At 44.6% G+C, this 19,179-nt stretch overlaps 1 protein-coding gene across 4 annotated transcripts in view; it reads left to right on the top strand.

Annotated features, from left to right (window-relative positions):
* Positions 1–19,179, top strand: part of ADAMTS9 (ADAM metallopeptidase with thrombospondin type 1 motif 9) — a 78,971-nt gene that overhangs the window by 49,126 nt on the left and 10,666 nt on the right. For all 4 annotated transcript variants that reach the window (XR_004061102.1, XM_030956489.1, XM_030956488.1 and 1 more), the window contains 4 exons: positions 7,281–7,448; positions 11,516–11,692; positions 16,885–17,055; positions 18,540–18,734. Coding sequence is in view for 3 of the 4 variants with exons in the window: in XM_030956489.1 (XP_030812349.1) it covers positions 7,281–7,448; positions 11,516–11,692; positions 16,885–17,055; positions 18,540–18,734 (711 nt within the window). In the remaining variant the exon portion in view is untranslated. The remainder of the gene's footprint in view (positions 1–7,280; positions 7,449–11,515; positions 11,693–16,884; positions 17,056–18,539; positions 18,735–19,179) is intronic.

The following is a 19,179-nucleotide window of genomic DNA, read 5'->3' as shown; positions in this document are numbered from 1 at the left end:
CTCCTCCCTTACACATTTTCTCAATGAAATAGTCATTTTCTAGGCCTAAACTCAACCAAGAAGTGGTGAGGCTGCTGTTCAGCAATGACTGGCTTCAGGCCTTGTGTTATGGGTGGCCCATCCCTGGCTGCAGATCTCCTGCACATCTGCACATGCCCTCACAGGAGAAATAAAGCAATAAATAAAAGGGCAGTTCCTGGGAATATTTGTCTCCCAAAGCACTGGCTCTGAGTACAGGAATTCATTGGGCTGCAAGGGACACATTGAAGCAGTTACACACTTTCAGGGATGAGCTGTGAAATGCAGCATCTCCAGGCAGATCCCTGAGTTGGGTTTTGGGAGTCTGCCTGCAGTTTTGCCCATTTTCCAGAGTCACACTGTATACCCCATACTGCAATCATTGCTGTTGCTCACATCCTGGGGATTTAGAAACAAGGATGTATAACAATGAGGGACATTAGGCAGAGTGAGATTTACTGTGCTTCTAACTTTCCCAGTGACTGATTTGCAATTATTAAGAAAAAAATTGTGTAGTCAGTCCTGTTCCAAAGACACTTAAAGCTCTAATCATATTTTAATTTTACTAGCTCACAGGGGAGGTGAATGAGCCAGCAGCATGGATGAAAATCTGTCTGATGCCCAAGCCCATGTACAGGTTGACAATATATGTCCCTAGTGAATTAAGCCAAAATTCTTCTTTATAAAATGGGGGAGCAAGCAGCAGCCCAGTGCTCCTACAACCCCCCAGTGTGATGCACACCTGTGAAACAGGGCTGACATTTCTTAGAGAGCTCTTTACTTTGTTTTTTACTCCATCCAACACAGAGCAATCCTATTCTGGAACAGAATATCTAAGTGGCATTGTAGTACCACTGTTCACTAGAAATATGAAGTGTCAGTTAGCTGAGGCACCTTGCTGCTTCAATTGGTACTCTCCTAAAAGTGCCACAGCATGGAAAATAGGCTTCATCAGCACCTTCCACATCCCACTCTATTGGTGTCCTTAGGTAGCTCATACATCTCCTCCCAATTTGAGGAAATGCCATCTACTGCCTCCCTCCCTGAAGAGACCTGCAGTGGCTCTGTGAGGCTTTTGTTTGTTGTTCAAGGTAAATAGTGTGGAGCTGGACAGGGACACAACTTTTAGGAGAGCTTTGTGTACCCACAGCCCTGCTAATTTCTGTGCCTGGTGAAGTCTTTTGTGGTGTAACAGGGCAGGGAAAAGAGGGGGAAAAGGTGCTGCTTACTGGGTGGATGCTGCAGAAGAGGAGATGCATGGCCTCTGCTGCTGCAGTTACCTTTTTCTGTCACATATCTTGTGAGGTTCCCCAGCTTGGGGAAATTATTGTATTGACTTTGGCACTCAGGCCTTAAATCTTGCAGGAGTTAAAGAACCCAAGAGCATCCTCTCCTCTGGGCAATTTGTGCTGGAGCAATGGGCTCCAGACACACCAGCTCTTTCTTCCCCTGCAGCAGCACATTAAATTAGGCCCTTTTCTCTGATAAATTTTCCTCTTTTTTTCTGGGTTTTTTTTTAATGTGTTATAAGACATCATCTAAGGCCACTCATCAGTCCCTGCAGCTGAGTTTGGTGGTGGGAAGGTGAAGATTTAGTGATTTTTTTAGAAGATTTCTCCCTTTTGCAGTAATGACTTGGGAAGGTCTGTGCCTCTGCTCCAAGCCAAGACCAGAGCCTCTGGAGGATGGAGACCCTGTGGGCACTGCAGAGACAGGGCAGGCCAGCAGGGAAGTTCCCTCCTGCCCATGCCCAGGGCAGTGAGGGCTCCTTGGGAATACCAGGGCAAAGCCTGCTCCTGTTCAGACTGGGGGCTGTGCTCCAGCTCTAGGAGCTCAGAACATTTCCACAGGGGCTCTGCACAGTGCTCACAAACACATTCAGACTATACATTCCAAAATCCCTAATATTTGTGGGTTTTTTTCAATCACCCCATTTCTCTGAGGAGTCAGTTTGGATTAAACCTTTCTAAAGCCTCTTTCAGAACTGCAGTGCAGTGCTTTGGTGTGTTTTGTTCAGGTCTTTGGTCCATTTGCCCTCCCTTAAATGTAGAGACCCCTCTTCCCTTTTAAATGTACAAGAATCACATGTATTTTTTGGCCATGCACCAGCTAAAATCACCATGACCATACACACTCAGCACCCATGTCTTAAGTCATGGCTCCTTAGTTTGTGAGGAAAGGAAAGCCAAGCTGGGTGACTCCTGCCCTGCTTGTATCCCCACCCAATTTTAGGGATTTCTCACCATGCCAATGCAGATGGGCACAAGACCCTGATAAAACACATTGATGGGAGAAACAGGGCTTCAGAGCAGCAATAAACATTTCCTAAACATCTCCTAAAGTGCTGCAGCCTTGCTTTCAGCCTGTCCCACTGAAGCCAAGGGAATTACCTGCTGAAATACCTTGCTGTTGTGAAGCTGATTTGGTTTGGAAGCCACAGAGCCCCTGTTGCTGAACAGCTCACAAAGCTTCCAACATTTTAAGATTCCTGGTAAAGGTTCAGCTGGTGAGGAAGGATCCAGGCTTTCCTTGGTGATGTGTCTGTTGATGTCCTTTGTGCTCAGGGGCTTCAGAGGTACAGAAGTCACCAGGATATGGTTTCAGTATCTGACAGCAGCAGTGTTAGTGGTAGTAGAAGGTGATACAGATTAATAGGCTGCTGAAAGGTACCTATGAGGGTACATTGCTGGGTTTGCTTGTAGTTGAAGTTTGCTGGCATCCAGGAGCACAGCCCTCTTGGAAAATGGGTGTAAAGCATTGGAGGGCTCTGTTGCTTTTCTGCTTTATTTCATCCAACACGTTTTGTCTCAGATTGTTGGAAAGGATGAACCAGGGCTTACTTACAGCTGCTGACTTTCCATAAAATCCTTAATGTGGGGCAGTCTAAATCTACAAGGATTGATTTTAATTTCCTCCAAAAAGTTGCTCCTGGCAGAATCTGATAAAGCCATTTTCAGTCTAATCCTTCCCAGCCCTGCCCTTGCCGAGCTATCATTCCTATCTTTGGGAATTCACTGGGTGATCACCACAGCTTGCATTCATTGTCTTAAATACCTCCCAAATCGCGTTTGGCTGATGCACGGTGGGTCTGAAAAATGGTCTGACAGCGTTTTCTGCAGCTTTTCACTTCTGGGGGAGAGTGTTCCCAGCTTCTTGCTTGGGATGTGCCCTTCTGCCCTTTGTGGAGCTGCCCCTTCAATGCACAAAGTTTACAAGGAGCAGTCATTCAATTTCTTCTTGACTGCTCTGTGGTGCCTTTTTCTTGCTGAGATCTGTTCATTTGTGCCCAGGGCTCTTGAGTCCTCTTGGTGCTGGACTGACCCCACTCCCAGAAATTCACCAGAGACTTTGTACAGATTTTTAAGAGATTTTGAACATATTCTGGGGCTTTTTTTGCCTGCTGCCAGCCCTATGCATCAAGTAGCAGCCCATCTATTTTAGAGACGTCTTAATGAACAAGAGGTACCCTCATCTCCCAAACTGAGATCAGGAAATGCAGAAAGGGCTATTTTAAAGCAATTTGCACACACTTGGCAAAACAGAATTATCATCTCCTAAACTCTGAAACAGAAAAAAAATTTTTTTGTGGAAACAAAAACACAAGCAGAGCAAGGCATGGCAGATGTTTAGCATCGTGTTCTGACCTTTATGGAAACAGTTGATATGGAAATATTTCTGCTGTATTTATTTAAACCTTTTTCCTAGAATTTATTTAAACTAGGCAGTATATTTATTTGAAAATATCAGCAGCATGCCAATCTCCAGTTCTTGGCAGGTTAACACTAATTATGCAATAAACATAAAGCCCTTAAATCTGTGCTAAGTGCTTTGATCCTAATGCTCTTAGGAAAGTTCTTTTGTTATTGTTCTCCGTGTAAAGTGCCAGGTGCAACTCTGGTGGGTTTAGGAGATAATAAATATAATAACAAGGGGAAGGTTTGCTAGAGTTTTAGAGTGATGGCTATAGCTGATTTTTCAAAATACTGTTTCTCTATCATTTTATGCACCGCAAACTTTTTGGTGGTTTTTTTACAGAAACATAACAATTTGTTATGTTTCTGTAAAAAACCAGAAACATGCCTGGCTGTCCTCCCAGGTTCATGCAGGGGTGCTCTTTGCTGTTGTGCCTCAATCACAGGCTGTAAACTGCCTTTCAGGGCAGCGTTTTCCCACACTTAAGTGGAGGCAGAGGCAATGTGACCACAGACGTGCCCAAGTGCATGTGATCCTTAACTTTAGGAAGCCGATTAGTGAAAAAATTCCATACAGTACCTGGTTACACCTTCAGGGCTGGCCCAGAGGTGCTTAAAACCGGTTGAGGCTTTTCTGTTGACTCAGAAAACCTTGGGTAAGGTGAGGCTGTTATTCCAGAGAGCCACCATCTGCCCCCAGTACTTGGAAGCATTTTTTATGGGGGGTGTGGGAAAAAAGTTCAAGAAAATGAGGAATATGAAGGCAGTGATTTTGCCAAATGTTTTGAGGAAGGGAAGGTCAAAGCTTACATCATTGTGGTGCTGTTATTGGTGGGTACCATAAGCAGGCAGCATTTGCAGCCACGAAAAATCCTGTTAATGAAATGCAAAGTTTATCCAGGGTCCAAAATAAATGATGAGGCTGATGGTGGTAGTTGGGTGTAGAACTTCCTGGATTCACATAGTGTTGAGATGCAGCCCACTATTAAATTTTGCTTTGCATGTGGCTCACATATGCTTAAAATCTATGTGCCAGATAAAAGTTGAATACCTGAGATGAATTAGATGGCAGTTATTAAGTAGACTCTTTGCAAAGGAATTTTCAGTCTCTGATACTTGGTTAAATTAGATTATTCAACCTTTCTTTTCTGTCAGTGCAAATGAGATCATAACTCAAATGTGCATGAAAGCAAACGGGTGGTTTAGATCTTAAAATGCACAGCTGCCTAAATTTGATTTATATTAAAGGCAGACATAGCAATGATTCATTCCAGCATCTTGGGAATTACATTTAAGTATTAAAAAAATTAAGCAAATTATGCCTCAACCTCTGAGTGCACCGGGGTTTGCACGCAGACTTGTTTGATCATGGGATCACGAGATAAATGTCAGAATCAGGCTCCACGCCAAAGTTAAGCATTTTGTAGGGGAGTAATAACTTTGGAAATAGCTAGGACCAAATTGTTTGTGAGATCAAGTATTTATCAAGCAGCTTCAGGTCCCCAGAAAGGTGCTTGCATTGTTGCACAGTGTGGTTAGTCTTACTTTAGGATAAGTAGTGGCATCCCATGTGTTTTTTAAATTAAGGATGCTCTGGGCTGTATCAGCTCAGGACATGGGACATGACAGAGTCCTGATCAATGCTGTAAGTTTACTCTTTAACTTTGGCTGTCACAGTAAAGTGGCATAACCTGCATGAAGACTGCTTACTAAGGAGCACTTGAATTTTTGTTTAAGCATCAGTGTTGGTGTTTAGTTCAAAGATAGTAAGTGGATGAAAATACTAGAATTTTAGAACTGGGTTTTGTAGGATGTGACATTTCTGTCTTGCTGCTGAACTTGCGTTGCCTGGGGAGAGAAGTAGAGAAAATGAAAAAATTAACTTCTGATGAAATTTGAAGGCATATAAAAATAGGGTAACATTAGCTTGATCTTTCTTCTGTTGATGCTAAAGAAAAGAAGTGAAGTTTATGGATCTGAGTAACTCGTGGAAGTTTTATTTTATTGCAAGGGACACCATTTCTTCTGTTTTTCAGTGCAAGGTTGGATGTTGCTTGTTGGGGTTTTTGGCCTATCTTGATCTGCGCTCAGGAAAACTCAGAGGCAGCTATCCCTGCTCAGCCTCTCAGAGGAGCATTATTAATGGCTCTTAAAGCTGTTGATCAACAGGACCTCAGTGATCTTTTCTCAATCTGTAACACTCTTGCAGCAGGAAAACAACCTTTATCAAGGCATCATTTATACTAGCTTTTAAGCATCTGGTTTTTGGAGCTACATCCATTTCTCTCCATATTGGTCTGAATTTTTCCATTTCAAAACTGTTCTCTTGCTGATTCTTTGTGGGCTGAATGAGCTGTAAGTAGGGCTGTAATATAAAATATTCACAGGTGTCAATGTATATGCCAATTTCTATTCTAGTGGATCTTCCAGAGCTGCTATATATATAAATTTTTTAGGGCTCAAATGTATTTATAGGCTGGGAAGAGCTTAAGCTGTAATATATTTCTTGGGAAATATACTGATGGAGTGACTCCAGAATGAAGGTTGAAGCCTCATTTCTGCATGTTTTCTCCATTCTGAAAAGAAAGCAGAACATTTTATATGGAGAGATGGTTAGAACAGTGTGTTTGCCCTCAAGGATTAAACCAGTATGCTTATGGTGTAGCATGTAATGAAGAAATGGAAGCTGAGTCTCTGGGTGCATCATGCTGAGTAAGAGGCTTGTTCTACATGAAACTGTCATATTAAATTCGTGTCGTGATTCCAGACCCCTTTGATTCCTAAATCTTTGGAGGAGACTAATCTGAAATCAAAGTGAAGTTGCTTGGGGTTTGCATGCCAGAAGTGGTCACATTTGAAAAAGTTCAGTGAACCTGCAGAGGGAGGTTGAAATTAGTTGCTTCACTACAAAGCTTGCAGCTAACATACCTGCTGGTTTGCTTTTTGCTTTGATTCTCCAGGCTCTGCCTTCTTGCCACCTTCTGAGTTGTTTTCAAAATGCATAAATCTTAAGGATGAACATGTCCTGGTTTCAGTCTGTTTAGTGAAGGAAAAAAGAAAAGTCAGACTACACTGATAAAACAAACACGAGCTTTTGTACCAAGGACAAGAAAATGCTGCACTTTTCTGCCTTGTCCTTTGTGCAGTTATTTCCCTCTGTGAAGGTGCAGAGCACACTTTACCCTCCTGATTTACCAATATTTGACATCCCTTTGTACCAAGGTAAATGGAAATGGTTCCTTTCAAGTTCTTCTGAGTAGATACTGAGGGCTCCTGCCTTGATCCCTGTAAGATGACTCTGCTCCTTTGAAAGGACTGCAGCAATGCCAGGAATCCAGGCTGTTATCCCTGCTGAATGTCAGCTGTTTTCTTTATTTTGATACTGGCATTTTTTGGGGCTTTGACCAAGAATATCACACAATATTAAATGCCTGCACTCCCCTCGAGCTTTGTGTAGCCTGCTGGGGACCTGGGGAGGTGCTTTTTGGTCCAGCTAAAAGAAAATGCCCTGGCTAGCCATGGCCCCTGTATGAGTGTGCAAGCTGATCTGTTATTACTTTATATTTACAGTGTTCTGTCTCCTGTGGAAGGGGCCAAAAGCACCGCAGTGTGTACTGTTTGTCAAAGGAAGGGAGGCATGTAGAAGAAGAGAATTGTAAACACCTTGCTAAACCCAACGTGCAAAAGAAATGCAGAGGGGGCAGATGTCCGAAGTGGAAAGCAGGAGATTGGGGCCAGGTGAGACCTCTTGTGTACCCTTTTGCACCTTTTGGTATTCCTCCTCCATCAGTTTGGTTAGAGCCTGGTTTTCCAATCACTTCTGTCCTCATGAATTATTCAGGGATAGAGGTTTTGGGCCAGATCCTGGTGTAAAACAGTGCAGCTTCATGGAGCAGCACAGATTTGTACCAGCTGAAAACTAGGCAGCTTGCTTTTAGTGTCTATCTGAAAGCAAATTCCTTGTTTTCAAATTCCAAAATTTTAGGTTTTTGCTAGAAACATCATTAGTACATATTATTAAAGAGAATCTACTATTTATTCATGTTTTTAATATAATTTAAATATCATAACTTAAGTAAAATCTTCCTTAGTTTTGAGAAATAAACTCATTGCTTGATTTTCCCTTGCTAAAATGTCAGACAGTCATGCATAGAGCAGAGGCTGCTGGAAATGAAAAAGTATTTTGAGTTATTAAACTTCTTGCTTGCTGAAAGCATACCTTGAATCCTTTTTTCCTGAAAATAATGTCTTTGTCATCACCTTGAATCTGCCGCATCACATTTTTAACTCTGAACTTTGCTTTTCCCTCTACCTCATTAGCGTACTAATCAGAGGAATTATTGAAAATCCCAGACTAAATGAACTGTTAACTTGTATGACATCGCGTTCCCTTGCATTCTGTCTTTCAAATTTAGGTACAAAACACCCTTTCTTGGGGTATTCCAGTTCCCTGCAAGACAAACCATTCACATTGCTCCAGGCACACATGCAAATGTTAGGACTAGGACAGCATGCTGTTGATTAATGTCCACTAACAAAAAGGACAATAAACCCATTAATAATCTGTGATTGTTTTCAGAGTTGTATTAGGTTTTTTTAATCCTTACCTTTGGATTCACAGGATTGAAGTGTTTACCATTGTGTGGGTAAAGGACTAAGTGCTTGTTCACCATGGAGGTTCAGTTACCAAGGTCTGGGCTCTTTACCTGAGGATAGGAGCAGCCTTGAAATCCACAGTACTACTCCCATACTGGAAATTAAGTCAATATTATTAGCTTTATTACCTTCAAGACTGAAACCTCAGTTTTATACAGGAGCCAGACTAAAATGAAATGCAAGGCCATTAGACAGTCTTGTGGTGTACAATTTGCACCTTATTTAAGTGGCTACTCCTGAAAGCAGTTTTTATTAATAATTGTAAACATAATAATATAATGGTCTGTCAATTGCATTAAAATACACTAATACTAATTGGTTAAAGTAAGTGGTTTAAAATTCTCAGCTTTCCACTGCATCATGGATATTAATTTTATGCAACTAGAGAAAGAAACCCAAGTTAATAGGAGGATGAGGTGATTTATGGTCTAAGGTAATCTCTCATGACCAGGCAATTAAGGAATATTTGTGTGCTAATGATCAGGCCAAGAACAGGCTTTTCCAGGAGTAGCTCCTCAGGCCAGGTTCCTGATGCAGGATGTGCTCAGCCAGCCAGCATCTTGCTTGGGGATAAAGTAAAGGGGTAGAAACATTTATGCTACAATGTCAAATTTCTAAAGCCCTGTCAGATGCTGTGGCATGGATCTCTGAGACTCACGGGTGCTGGCAGCATTTTTTTTGCCTGTGACAGATGAAGAGTTGGGGCTGTCACAGGTTGAGAGTGCTGGTTCTGGGTCCCTTGTAAGGGGTGTTCAGGGCTTTGCAAGAGATTTAATGCTTTGGAGCCAAGCTGGATTTAGGTGCTGAACTTCTTAAGAGCATGAAACAGACACAAGTTTGGTGCTCTGAATACACGGTAGATCAGATGGTACAAATTTGGCATGAAAACTCCTCGTGACTTCCCCTATCTCCAGTGCCACTGCTGCAAATAGGAGCCATGATCAGTTTCCACTTAGGTATTATCTAAAAACCCCTAACCTTCTGAAGGTGTAATTGTCTCAGAATGTTAATCCCAAAGCTGAGCTGCAAAAGTCTTAATGAGAAATAAGGCAAGGTTCTCCCATAAAAGTGCATCCTTGTGTGAGTATATATGCACAGAACCTGTTGCACATACCTTTAGGTAGGTGTTGGGGGTTTTTGCCTTCTGGAAAAGGAATTACTGAGAAAATGAAGATAAAAAAATACAGGAATGGTTAAAAATCAGTCTCAGTTGGATGCTGGCTGTGCTGGTGCTCCAATCCTAGGTTTTTTTCTCTTTGGATGTTTTGTATTCAGAACATGGTTAGTTCTTTTCTAGATTGTTAAGAACCCACTTCCCTGGAGCAAAGCATTTTTGATATATCTCTAAAAAGGCTTTTTCTCCAAGTTTTAAGTGTGTTTATGTCTGCACTGAAATATCAGATTTAATGTGTTTCTCCTAAGTGGTGTCAATTATGGCCATTTACCTTTCATTTAACAAAAATACCAATATTTATTCTGCTGTCTGGTATTTGCATATTTCTGCTACAGGCTAATATCCAGCCCTGGATAAAAACACAGGCAGAGCATCAGGTGGAGTTTCTGGCACAGCCCAGGCACCATCCTCTCCCCAAACCCAGGTGTCACACACACCCACAATGCAGCCCCCCATGAAAAAGCCACGGTGTCACTTGTGCTCTTTTATCCATACCTGGGCTTTTTATGCTGGTGATAAATGCAACTCAAAAGATATCTTAGAGCATGGTAGGCATCCTGGTGTGTATGTTTCTCCAAGTTTGTGCCTTTATTCAGTTTAAGAGCCCCCTATGGAATGTGTAGGACAAAGAGCACTGTTAATCCCAGGGAAGCAGCAGCATATGGGAAGCATTTGCATCACTAGTGACAGAAATCCCACTGCTGCTTTCCAAAGCTACACAAAAATACTCCCAACCTCCTACGAATATCTGAAGCCAGACAAATAGTTACAGTCAGCTTTTCTCTGGTTTTCTTGGCTTTATGGGGCATTTGGATAGTAAAGCAAAGAGCAGTATGGAGGAATACAGAAGAGGGAATTGCTTCCCCATCAGGCACCACTCAATTCCCTGCCTTAAGAAGGCTCATTTTAGTGGGCATTGCAATAACAGGCTGTGAATTTATTTTCTTAGTTCCTGATATATTAACAAGTAATATTAGTTATAAATAATATTAGTTGTTAATTCAGCTGTGGTTTTAATACATACCTTTAATTTTTATGCACTTTCTTCTACAAATGCAAATTCTCTTTACTCCAAATCTGTATAGTATATACTTTAAGGTCTAGCCAGGAGGAATCTGTTCCAGGGGAATATTAAATACTGCTAAACATGTTAGTGTGCAGTCACAACACTAAGAAATGTTGCGTGAAAGAAAAAATAAGCTGTTAATAATATTGCCATATAGATAATAATATAAAGATGTCTGAGAAACAGAAAAATTCAGGCATTTGTTGCTGTGCCTTGAAGTTGGAAAAAATGTGCCCACAGTGTAATGAAGGAAATGTGAAATGCAGTTAATTTCAAAAAGACATTTGTTTTCAAAACCTAACTGTATTCCCTGCCGTGGTGCATGTGCATGTTTAGATGCATGCTGAAAGAAATCCCAGCTGTATCACACCTTTCCCTCTCTACAGCTACACACTTTCTTCTATAGAATCCAAGTTTGCTTTTCATTAAAGCCCACTCTGTTTGTGCCGTTTGATGTATTTTGAACTATTACTTTTTTGAACCAGTGCCTGAGAAGCAATACTCAGAGCAAATCTCGGAGCCTGGCCGCCTCTGGCATGTCAGGGTGGTTTAGCAGTGCCGCTATTTTGCAATAAAAACAGATTTTTCAATAAAAATCCTGTCCAGGAAGTCCTGACCCCACTGAAGCCAACGGCAAATATTCACACTGGCTTCAGATTCCAAGTTTTCCCTTGTGCAATGAAAAGCCTCACTTGGAAGTTTGATAAAGCATCGCTACCGTGATTTCAAATTCCAAAATTTTAGTTTTTTGCTAGAAACATCATTAGTATATATCATTAAAGAGAATCTTATTATTAAAGAGAATCATCGCTGCTGATGCTGTGGAGCCCAGAGCAGAGCCCGAACCCCCTGAACTCACCGTGGTGTCTGTGATGGGGAGCTCCACTCACCTTGTGTCCCTCCCTGCAGTGCTCGGTGTCCTGCGGCCGGGGCGTCCAGCGCCGCTCCGTGCAGTGCCACAGCAGCAGCAGCAGCAGCAGCCCCAAGGAGGCCGAGTGTGACCCGGCCAGCCAGCCCCCTCCTCAGCGGGACTGTCACCTCCCCCCGTGCCCCACGCACCGCTGGGCGGCCGGGGAGTGGCAGGCGGTAAGAACGGCAGGGACCCCCCCATCCATCCATCTTCCCTTCCCTTCCCTTCCCTTCCTTCCCTTCCTTCCCTTCCCTTCCCTTCCCTTCCCTTCCTTCCCTTCCCTTCCCTTCCCTTCCCCTTCCCTTCCCCTTCCCTTCCCTTCCCTTCCCTTCCCCTTCCCTTCCCTTCCCTTCCCTTCCCTTCCCTTCCCTTCCCTTCCCTTCCCTTCCCTTCCCCTCTTCCCCCCTGCTCACGGCTCTGTGCTCTCAGGCGTGCTGTGATGCTGGATGCCGAGGCTGGGAGCGCTGCTGGAGGGTCAGGGTGTTTGGGTTGCAACCTGAGGTTGCAAAAAAAAAAAAAAATAGTTCATGCATGCTGTCTGAAAGGGGGAGCAGAGAAATGCCTCTGTAGGGTTAATTTATTGCTTCTGCTGCCCTGGGTTTGGCTGGGTCCTATGTAAATACTGAGCAGGTCTTGGGTAGGGCGGATTTGGGTCTCTTCCAGGAGACAGAGCCCTGCTGTGCTGCTCCAGCCTGAGCCCACTGCCTGGAGGAGTTAGGGAGCAGTGGTAATTCCCTCTTTCCTGCCCCATTACCCCAGCTCCATCTGACATCCCTATCCTTTCACTGAGCCCCTGGTCTTTGCTCTTTTATCAAACCACGAACACCGCTGAGATCAAGTCTTCTGTGGGAGATGATGCTTTCCTGTGTGACCAGGATCAGTTCCCATCAAAAACAGCTCCTGACACTGAAACTGGGGATAAAGCTGCTGCTCCAGTGCTTTAGGGTCCTGCAGTGTGGGCAATGAGTGGCCTCAAGGCTGGTGGGTGGTAGGAGGATGAGGGGATTCTGAGCAGGAGAGCCCTCCCATGCACTGCCAAGAGGGTGCTGTGTCAGCCTTCAAATGCACAGAAATTTTTGGTAGAGGCAGCTCAGACCAGACACCAACGTGATTCTTCTCATTCTGTTTTTTTCCATTTTTAGCCCCTGCATGTGGTACCTCAGCCTGATGGGAACAGGACACACACGTTTATCTTCATTCCTCCAATCTCAGCAGTGCTGGGAAGTTGGGTTTATAATCCTGTGTAACCCAGCCACGAGTGCAGGAGGCCAGAGGGGGCTGTGCCCTTTCCCAGCTGCTTCCCAGTACACAGGGATGTGTGATGGGAAGCAGCAGGAGGCAAAGCCAGGCTGGTCACACAGTGGTAGCAGATGGAAACATCCTAGCCAGAAAAGGAAATGTAGGAACAGCTGAGAGGGCTCCAGCAGCTTCCTTGCAGTTTTAGTTTGAGTTTTACAGAGCCCATTAACTTCTTCAGTGAATAAATTTAAAGGCAGCAAAGAGGTCACCAAACAACATGCCAGTCCTTACCTGGTGCTGTAATCAGCCCTGAAAAGAAACAGCTCCTGCCCCATCCTTTCATAGAATCTTAGAATCATTAAGCTGGAAAAGACCTCCAAAATCATCAAGTCCAACTTTCAACCAAGTTTTGCCCTCTCTCCCTTATTTTTGCAACTTCTCAAAACAGTTTGGAGAGGTGCCTGCCCCCACCCTTCTGAGCCCTTGATGGCATACAAATACTGATGTTTTCTGAAGTTTTCCAGGACTCCCCATTGCACTGGGCAAATTTTGAACATATTGTGGGGATTTGTTTTTTTCCCCAAGGGAGCTTTACTAAGAGGATGGACTGGAGGTTTCCTCGCCCTCATAAGTACTCATGAGTAACCATGAACAGGAAAATGCAGGAGCTGCCCAATGTGAGCTTGCCCCTCTGGCTGATTCCAAGCATTTCTTCCAAGCACTTCTTATTTTGTTCTGGTGTACACAGTGAAAAAAAAGGAATAGCACCTCCCTCCAGCCATAGGCAGTGTCCATGAGGAGGCACAGATTGCATTGGTATTCTCTGAGCAGGGAGCATCAATGAACCCTAATTGACATGGAAGGCAGGATATAAATAACATCTCAGTGCTGTCTTGTTCTTGATTCCTTATCTTTAAAGGGAATCTCTCAAGAGGGTTTGGGGTTTTTTAATTGTTCCTTTTTGTTGTTGTACTTGTGTTGTTTAGGAAAAAAAGTGTTGGTCTTGACAATGAGAAGGAATATGAAACTTACTGGAAACCATTTACTGCTCTGTTGGTGTATCACCATTAATCACCTGTTCTCAGTGCCCTCACCAGGGAGAAGGAAGTCAATAGAAAGAGCCTAGCTAATGTCAAAATAAAACTCAGACTAGAGTCACAAAGAAAAAGGGAAAATTGGGAGAAAGAAAGGTTTTTTTCTTTAATATGAGCCTCTGTGGAAGGACAGTGCATGGCTCTGGAAGCTGCCATGCAACTTCTGAATCTTTGACATTTGTCTTTTTGGGGGAAATTGTGCCATCCTTGCCTGATTTGAATTGCAAAGTTACCCAAGGCATGTTTCAAGCATTCATGGCATGGGGGGTACATTTCATCTCTGTGTTAGATTGTTATTTTGAAAAAAGAAGAAAAAAATCAATGTTTTTGCAAAGCAATGCCTTTGGGGTTGTTTTAATTATTATTATTGCTCTTCTAAAGCAGTTTCAGAAGTACTTGAAATGATCCTTAATTTGATCTGCCAGGAAAATAGTTCAGAATTTGGGAAATGAGGCAAAAGAGACAAATATTGTCAAATGCCTGACCTGTTTTCAGATTTTGCTATCAATAGCTGTTGTAGCCTGGCCCCACTGTTTTGTGTGAGATTTAAATCAATCTTGAACATGAGAATTCATGCAAAATCTGTCACTGCATTAAAAGGAAAAATAGCCTTTTCATGCTAGCTGAACTGTCTGCTTTCTACATGAATAATGTTTTATAACTTTGGGATGGCCGATTGGAACCTCTGCAGTGTTTCTCTGTGACTTAGTTTATGGCGGTCTCAGTGTCTTTGAGCCTCATTTAATATTTCAGTGGGATTATTTCAATTGCCAGTTACCCTTAAAAATACAAATAACCAAACTTTCAATTTCTGATGATGACAAAATGCACAGAGCTGGCTCGGGTTTATTTGACCACACAACTGTTATTTGCAGACAAACCCAAATCAGGCTGGCCTGTGCTTGGGAGTGTCAGTCTTTCATCAGCAAGTAATGATTGTAAACAAGGATGGGCTTTTGATGTGATAGCTCTTCACTGCCAGTGTTAGAAGATACCTTGATGGCATAGAGATGGTTCACCCTCTTAAGCTGAAGCATGAGCCAATGTACTTTGCAAATTTAGTCTGAAATATACATTAAGGAGATGAGACAAAATCAGTCTTTGTTCTTCCCACTCCTTTCAAGGTGCCTCCTTTGGCTCTGAGCGGCCATGGAACAATTCACCCTGTCTTGCTGACCCCTTGCTGGGCTGGAAAATGCCAAAGCAGAGAGGGGGGAAGCTTTGAGCATCCTGTGGCCCCACTCCCACTGAGCAGGAAGGTTGGGGTTCAGGCTGCCCCAAAAGGTCCCTGGAGAGCTGTCAGGGAAGCTCCCTGATGATGGAGCTGAAGTGGTGCCATACTCACACACAATGACCCCCTTTCAGTTTTTACTTATGTAATAGGGAGATAATCAGAGATGGGCAAATATAGCTCACTTTGTTTGCTTTCTGGGGAAATCACACTCCAGCAAATTCCTGCAACCCCTGTAGGATTGCCATGTTTCAGCACAGACCTAGAAGGAGCTTCCACTCCAAGGACTCAAAGCAAGAGAGTAAATAAGGTTGAAAGCACACAAAGCCCTTGGGGTCTTCTGGCAGACTGCAGATTTTGCAATGTTGACTGTTGCCTAAGAGCTCCTAAGTTATTCCTTTGGAATAAATGCTGCTTTGTGGAGCTGCCTCTCCTTCCCCATCCCTTTCCACTTTGCCCCAGTTTTAAATATTTACACCCAACATGATGTTGTGCTCACTGCTGCTCTCCTGGCTTGCTGCTGCTGCCACACACTGATCTGATTTTTCAATATTCTCAAATAATTTGCAATTCTGGTTCTGACAGCCAATTACAGTAACAGGGCCATGACAGTGCCTGCATTTTGCAATTAGCTGAACCCACTAATATCCTCCTAATTGTTGGCCAGCCAGGAGAACAGGAGTTGCTTCAGGGAGGCTGGAAATGATGTTTGGAGGGTAAGACTCTAACTAGATTAAACTGGCATAGTGTTCCAAGCCTAGGTAACTTCAAGCACTGTTTCTGTACAGATAGGGATGGTCTGATTGGATGTTTTCTCCTTTTCCTTAAGGGGAAGACATTCCCTACATGTTCTATAAAATTATTATTTTCATGCATTTTTCTCCTCGTTAATCCAGTTAGTTGAAAGCGTTAGAAGTCCATTACAGGCAATAACTAAAAGAAAATAGGGTTTTATCTAGGCAGCTGCTCTTACACTGATTTATTTTGTTTTATGTGTTTTTCTAAGATACCCTCCAAGGACAGCCTCACTCCCAAGAACATAGCCTCACAGTCAGGCTCGTTTTTCTGTGACAAGGAGAGAAAGAACTGAGTCCTTGAAATCTCCTGGACCTGGGGAGCAGTTGTACTTGTCTGGCATGGGTTGATCTTAATATCAGGCAGGGCAGTGTTTAAGAGAGAATAAACCTGCAGGGCTGCCTCCGCTGCAGTGGTTGTAGAGTTGTGTTTGAGGCCAGGCTGGGTGAAGCTCTGAGCAACCTGCTCTAGTGGAAGGTGTCCCTGCCCATGGCAGGGGGTTGGAATGAGATGATCTCTAAGGTCTTTTTCACCCAAACTACTCTGTGATGATTCTGTGATTATGTGTGCCCCATGCCAAGGCAGAGAGCTGGGGAAGGAGCTCCCCCCACACCAGCCACAGCCAGAGGTGCAGCAGTGTGAATTTTGCAAGGGGGATGGTTGAGTTGTCATTCTCCAAACAGCTGTATTCGCTAGGGGCTGAAATAATGGGGGTTGGCCCTGTCTCCTGGCCCAGCATGCCCAACCCTGCATATTTTGATCCTACCACAGCTGGGCCCCGCATCTGCCCCATCCCAATACCTGCTACCGTGGTTTCTCCTGGGGATGTGGGTCAGTACCTCCAGAGGTCAGCAGCAGTTTGTCACAGCAGCAGCATGTGGCACAGCAGGGTCCTGGTGGAAAATTCTCCCCCAGGTGATACTAGTGCCAGCTTACAGGGCTTGCTGGGGTGTGGGTTCATTCCCTGGAGTCCCCCAGGGTTGTCTGAGCTGTTGTTTGTCGCACACAGTGCACGAAGACGTGCGGGGAGGCGTCGCGGTTCCGCGAGGTGTTCTGTGTGGATGAGGAGGAGCAGCCGCAGAGCAGCGGCCGCTGCGAGGCCAGCGAGCGCCCGCCCGAGGTGCAGAGCTGCGCGCTGCCCCCCTGCGAGTACATCTGGATCACGGGAGAGTGGTCAGAGGTGAGGCCCCATCCCCACCCCTGCATCCCTCTCCTCCTCTCAACGCTGCCCCTGCTGAGGTATTGCAATACAAATCAATCAACAGTGGCAAGGCAGCGCTCTGGGTTTTAATTCTTATTTTTTAGTTTATTTCGGTGTCCAGTCTCCCTGTTGGATAGAAAGGAGCTGTGCTGTGGGAGACAACCAGGATATTAAAGACTAAAAGCAGTGTGCTCAGGGTCCTAGCTAATATTATCTGGAGGCAATTTTCTTCCAAAGCACAGTGCATTCAGCAGGCACCCTCTTTGGTTTTCTGCTGGTTTATTTCATTTATTTAATTAATTGGTTTTATTCCCATCCACTCCCTGGGGGCTCTGGGGCCCTGTGAGTTGTGTAAGGGTCCAGATGTGCATCATGGGCGAGAGGCAAGCCTGGAGGTGACCATGGGGGCACATCCTTCCTCAGTGCTGTCTTTGCAGGGGCAAGGACCCAGAGTGAGGGAAGGCAGGGCATTCACCCTCACAGCTGGCAGGCAGGGAAAATAGATGAGCTTTCCTTGCAGCGGGCGCCGGATGCGGGAGGACGCAGGCTAATCTCAGCCTGTTTCCTTCTGCAGCCAGTGAAGGATTACTTTCCAGTTGGAGAAACAGCAGAGGGAAATGACAAGGCAGCTGCTGACACAGCACTGATTAAAGAGAAAGAACAAGAAAAGGGAAAAGAAGAAAACATGGCAGGACTGAGGGGAAGGAGAGCCAAGCCACCTGAGATAGTGCAGGGAGGGAGAAATGTGGAGACATGAGAATATCTCAGAGCAGCCTGATCTCCTGAGTGGTTTCTTAAGAGAAATATTGGGGTGCCTGTCAAGCTGGAGCTCTGGCTGCTCCTTGCCCAGGCACCCTCTACCCACCCCCACTGCCTGGGAGACCACTTGGGAGCACTCAGGCCCGTGAAGACAGAGAGGTGAAGAGAGTTTACAGAGCCAGAGTTTGGCTCTCCCAGGTCCCACTCGGCCCTTTGATGAGGAAGGCAGAAGTGCTGTTTATCCTCTAATTACCATGAAAAATTTCTCATTCTTCTAGTTGCTGACAAGTACCTGTAATTCAGGGTCAACCTTGACCACTTTCTCTCTCTCTGTATCCCATGGCAAAAAAAACCCCACCCAACCAAAACAACTAATAGCAGCATTTCCGAATTCCCATGGATCTTTTGCTCCTTTCTTTGTGCTTGGGAAGAAGTAACACATGGCCGGGAGCCAGCCTGGAGCACGGAGTCCTGGAGCAGCTGTAGATCCAGCCCAAAGAAGAACTTGGTGCTCAAAGATAATGTCAGGCACCAGCCCACTTGTAGTAGCCGCTTACAATATTCATGACTGGCTTGCATAGATACCAGTGATCCCTTGAATCAGTTTCCTGTGTCAAAAGCTGTCAGGCCTGGTTTCCTCCCCTCCCATTTTGGGCAGCCCTGCTGAAGCACGTGGTGCTCACCGGTCTTTGCTGTGCCCGCAGTGCTCCGTCACGTGTGGGAAGGGATACAGGCAGCGCCTGGTGTCCTGCAGTGAGATCTACACCGGGAAGGACCACTATGAGTATGGCTACCAGAACATGGTCAACTGTCCTGGCACACAGCCCCCCAACATCCAGCCCTGCTACCTCGGAGAGTGCCCCATCTCGGCCTCCTGGCGCGTCGGCAACTGGGGAAGCGTAAGTCGGGCAAACTTCTTTTTTGGCCAAAAAGAATGGAACAACTTGGGGTTTTTTTAGACACAGACCGGAGGTTTGGCAGGGGAATGTCTTAGAGACGCTTAAATCAATGCATGCAATACTCTGGTGCAGCAGCAGGCCTGGTGTGTGTAGGGCTCTATACTTCAGACTGAACCCCTTTGTATGGGGCAATCCCAGCAGCTACAAGTAGCATTCATGAAAATTGGGATGTAGCCAACATTTGTGGCCATGTTGATGGCCATGCTGAATGCTTAGTCAGAGAGTGGGGTCATTGCAGAAAACAAGGGTTTGAAAGCCTTATGCTAGAATGATTGGTGGGTCACTGACAACTGCAGTTGATCCCACTTGGCCACATGTATGAGAAAGACTTGGGAGCCAGCATTAGGCTGAAACACTGGTCATTTGAACCTTAAAACGATTTTTT

The sequence above is a fragment of the Camarhynchus parvulus genome, chromosome 12 (genome assembly GCF_901933205.1).
Source record: "Camarhynchus parvulus chromosome 12, STF_HiC, whole genome shotgun sequence".
NCBI classification, from domain to species: Eukaryota; Metazoa; Chordata; class Aves; order Passeriformes; family Thraupidae; genus Camarhynchus; species Camarhynchus parvulus.
The sequence above is the reverse complement of the archived record's forward strand: the minus strand, read 5'-3'. Positions and strand labels throughout refer to the sequence as shown.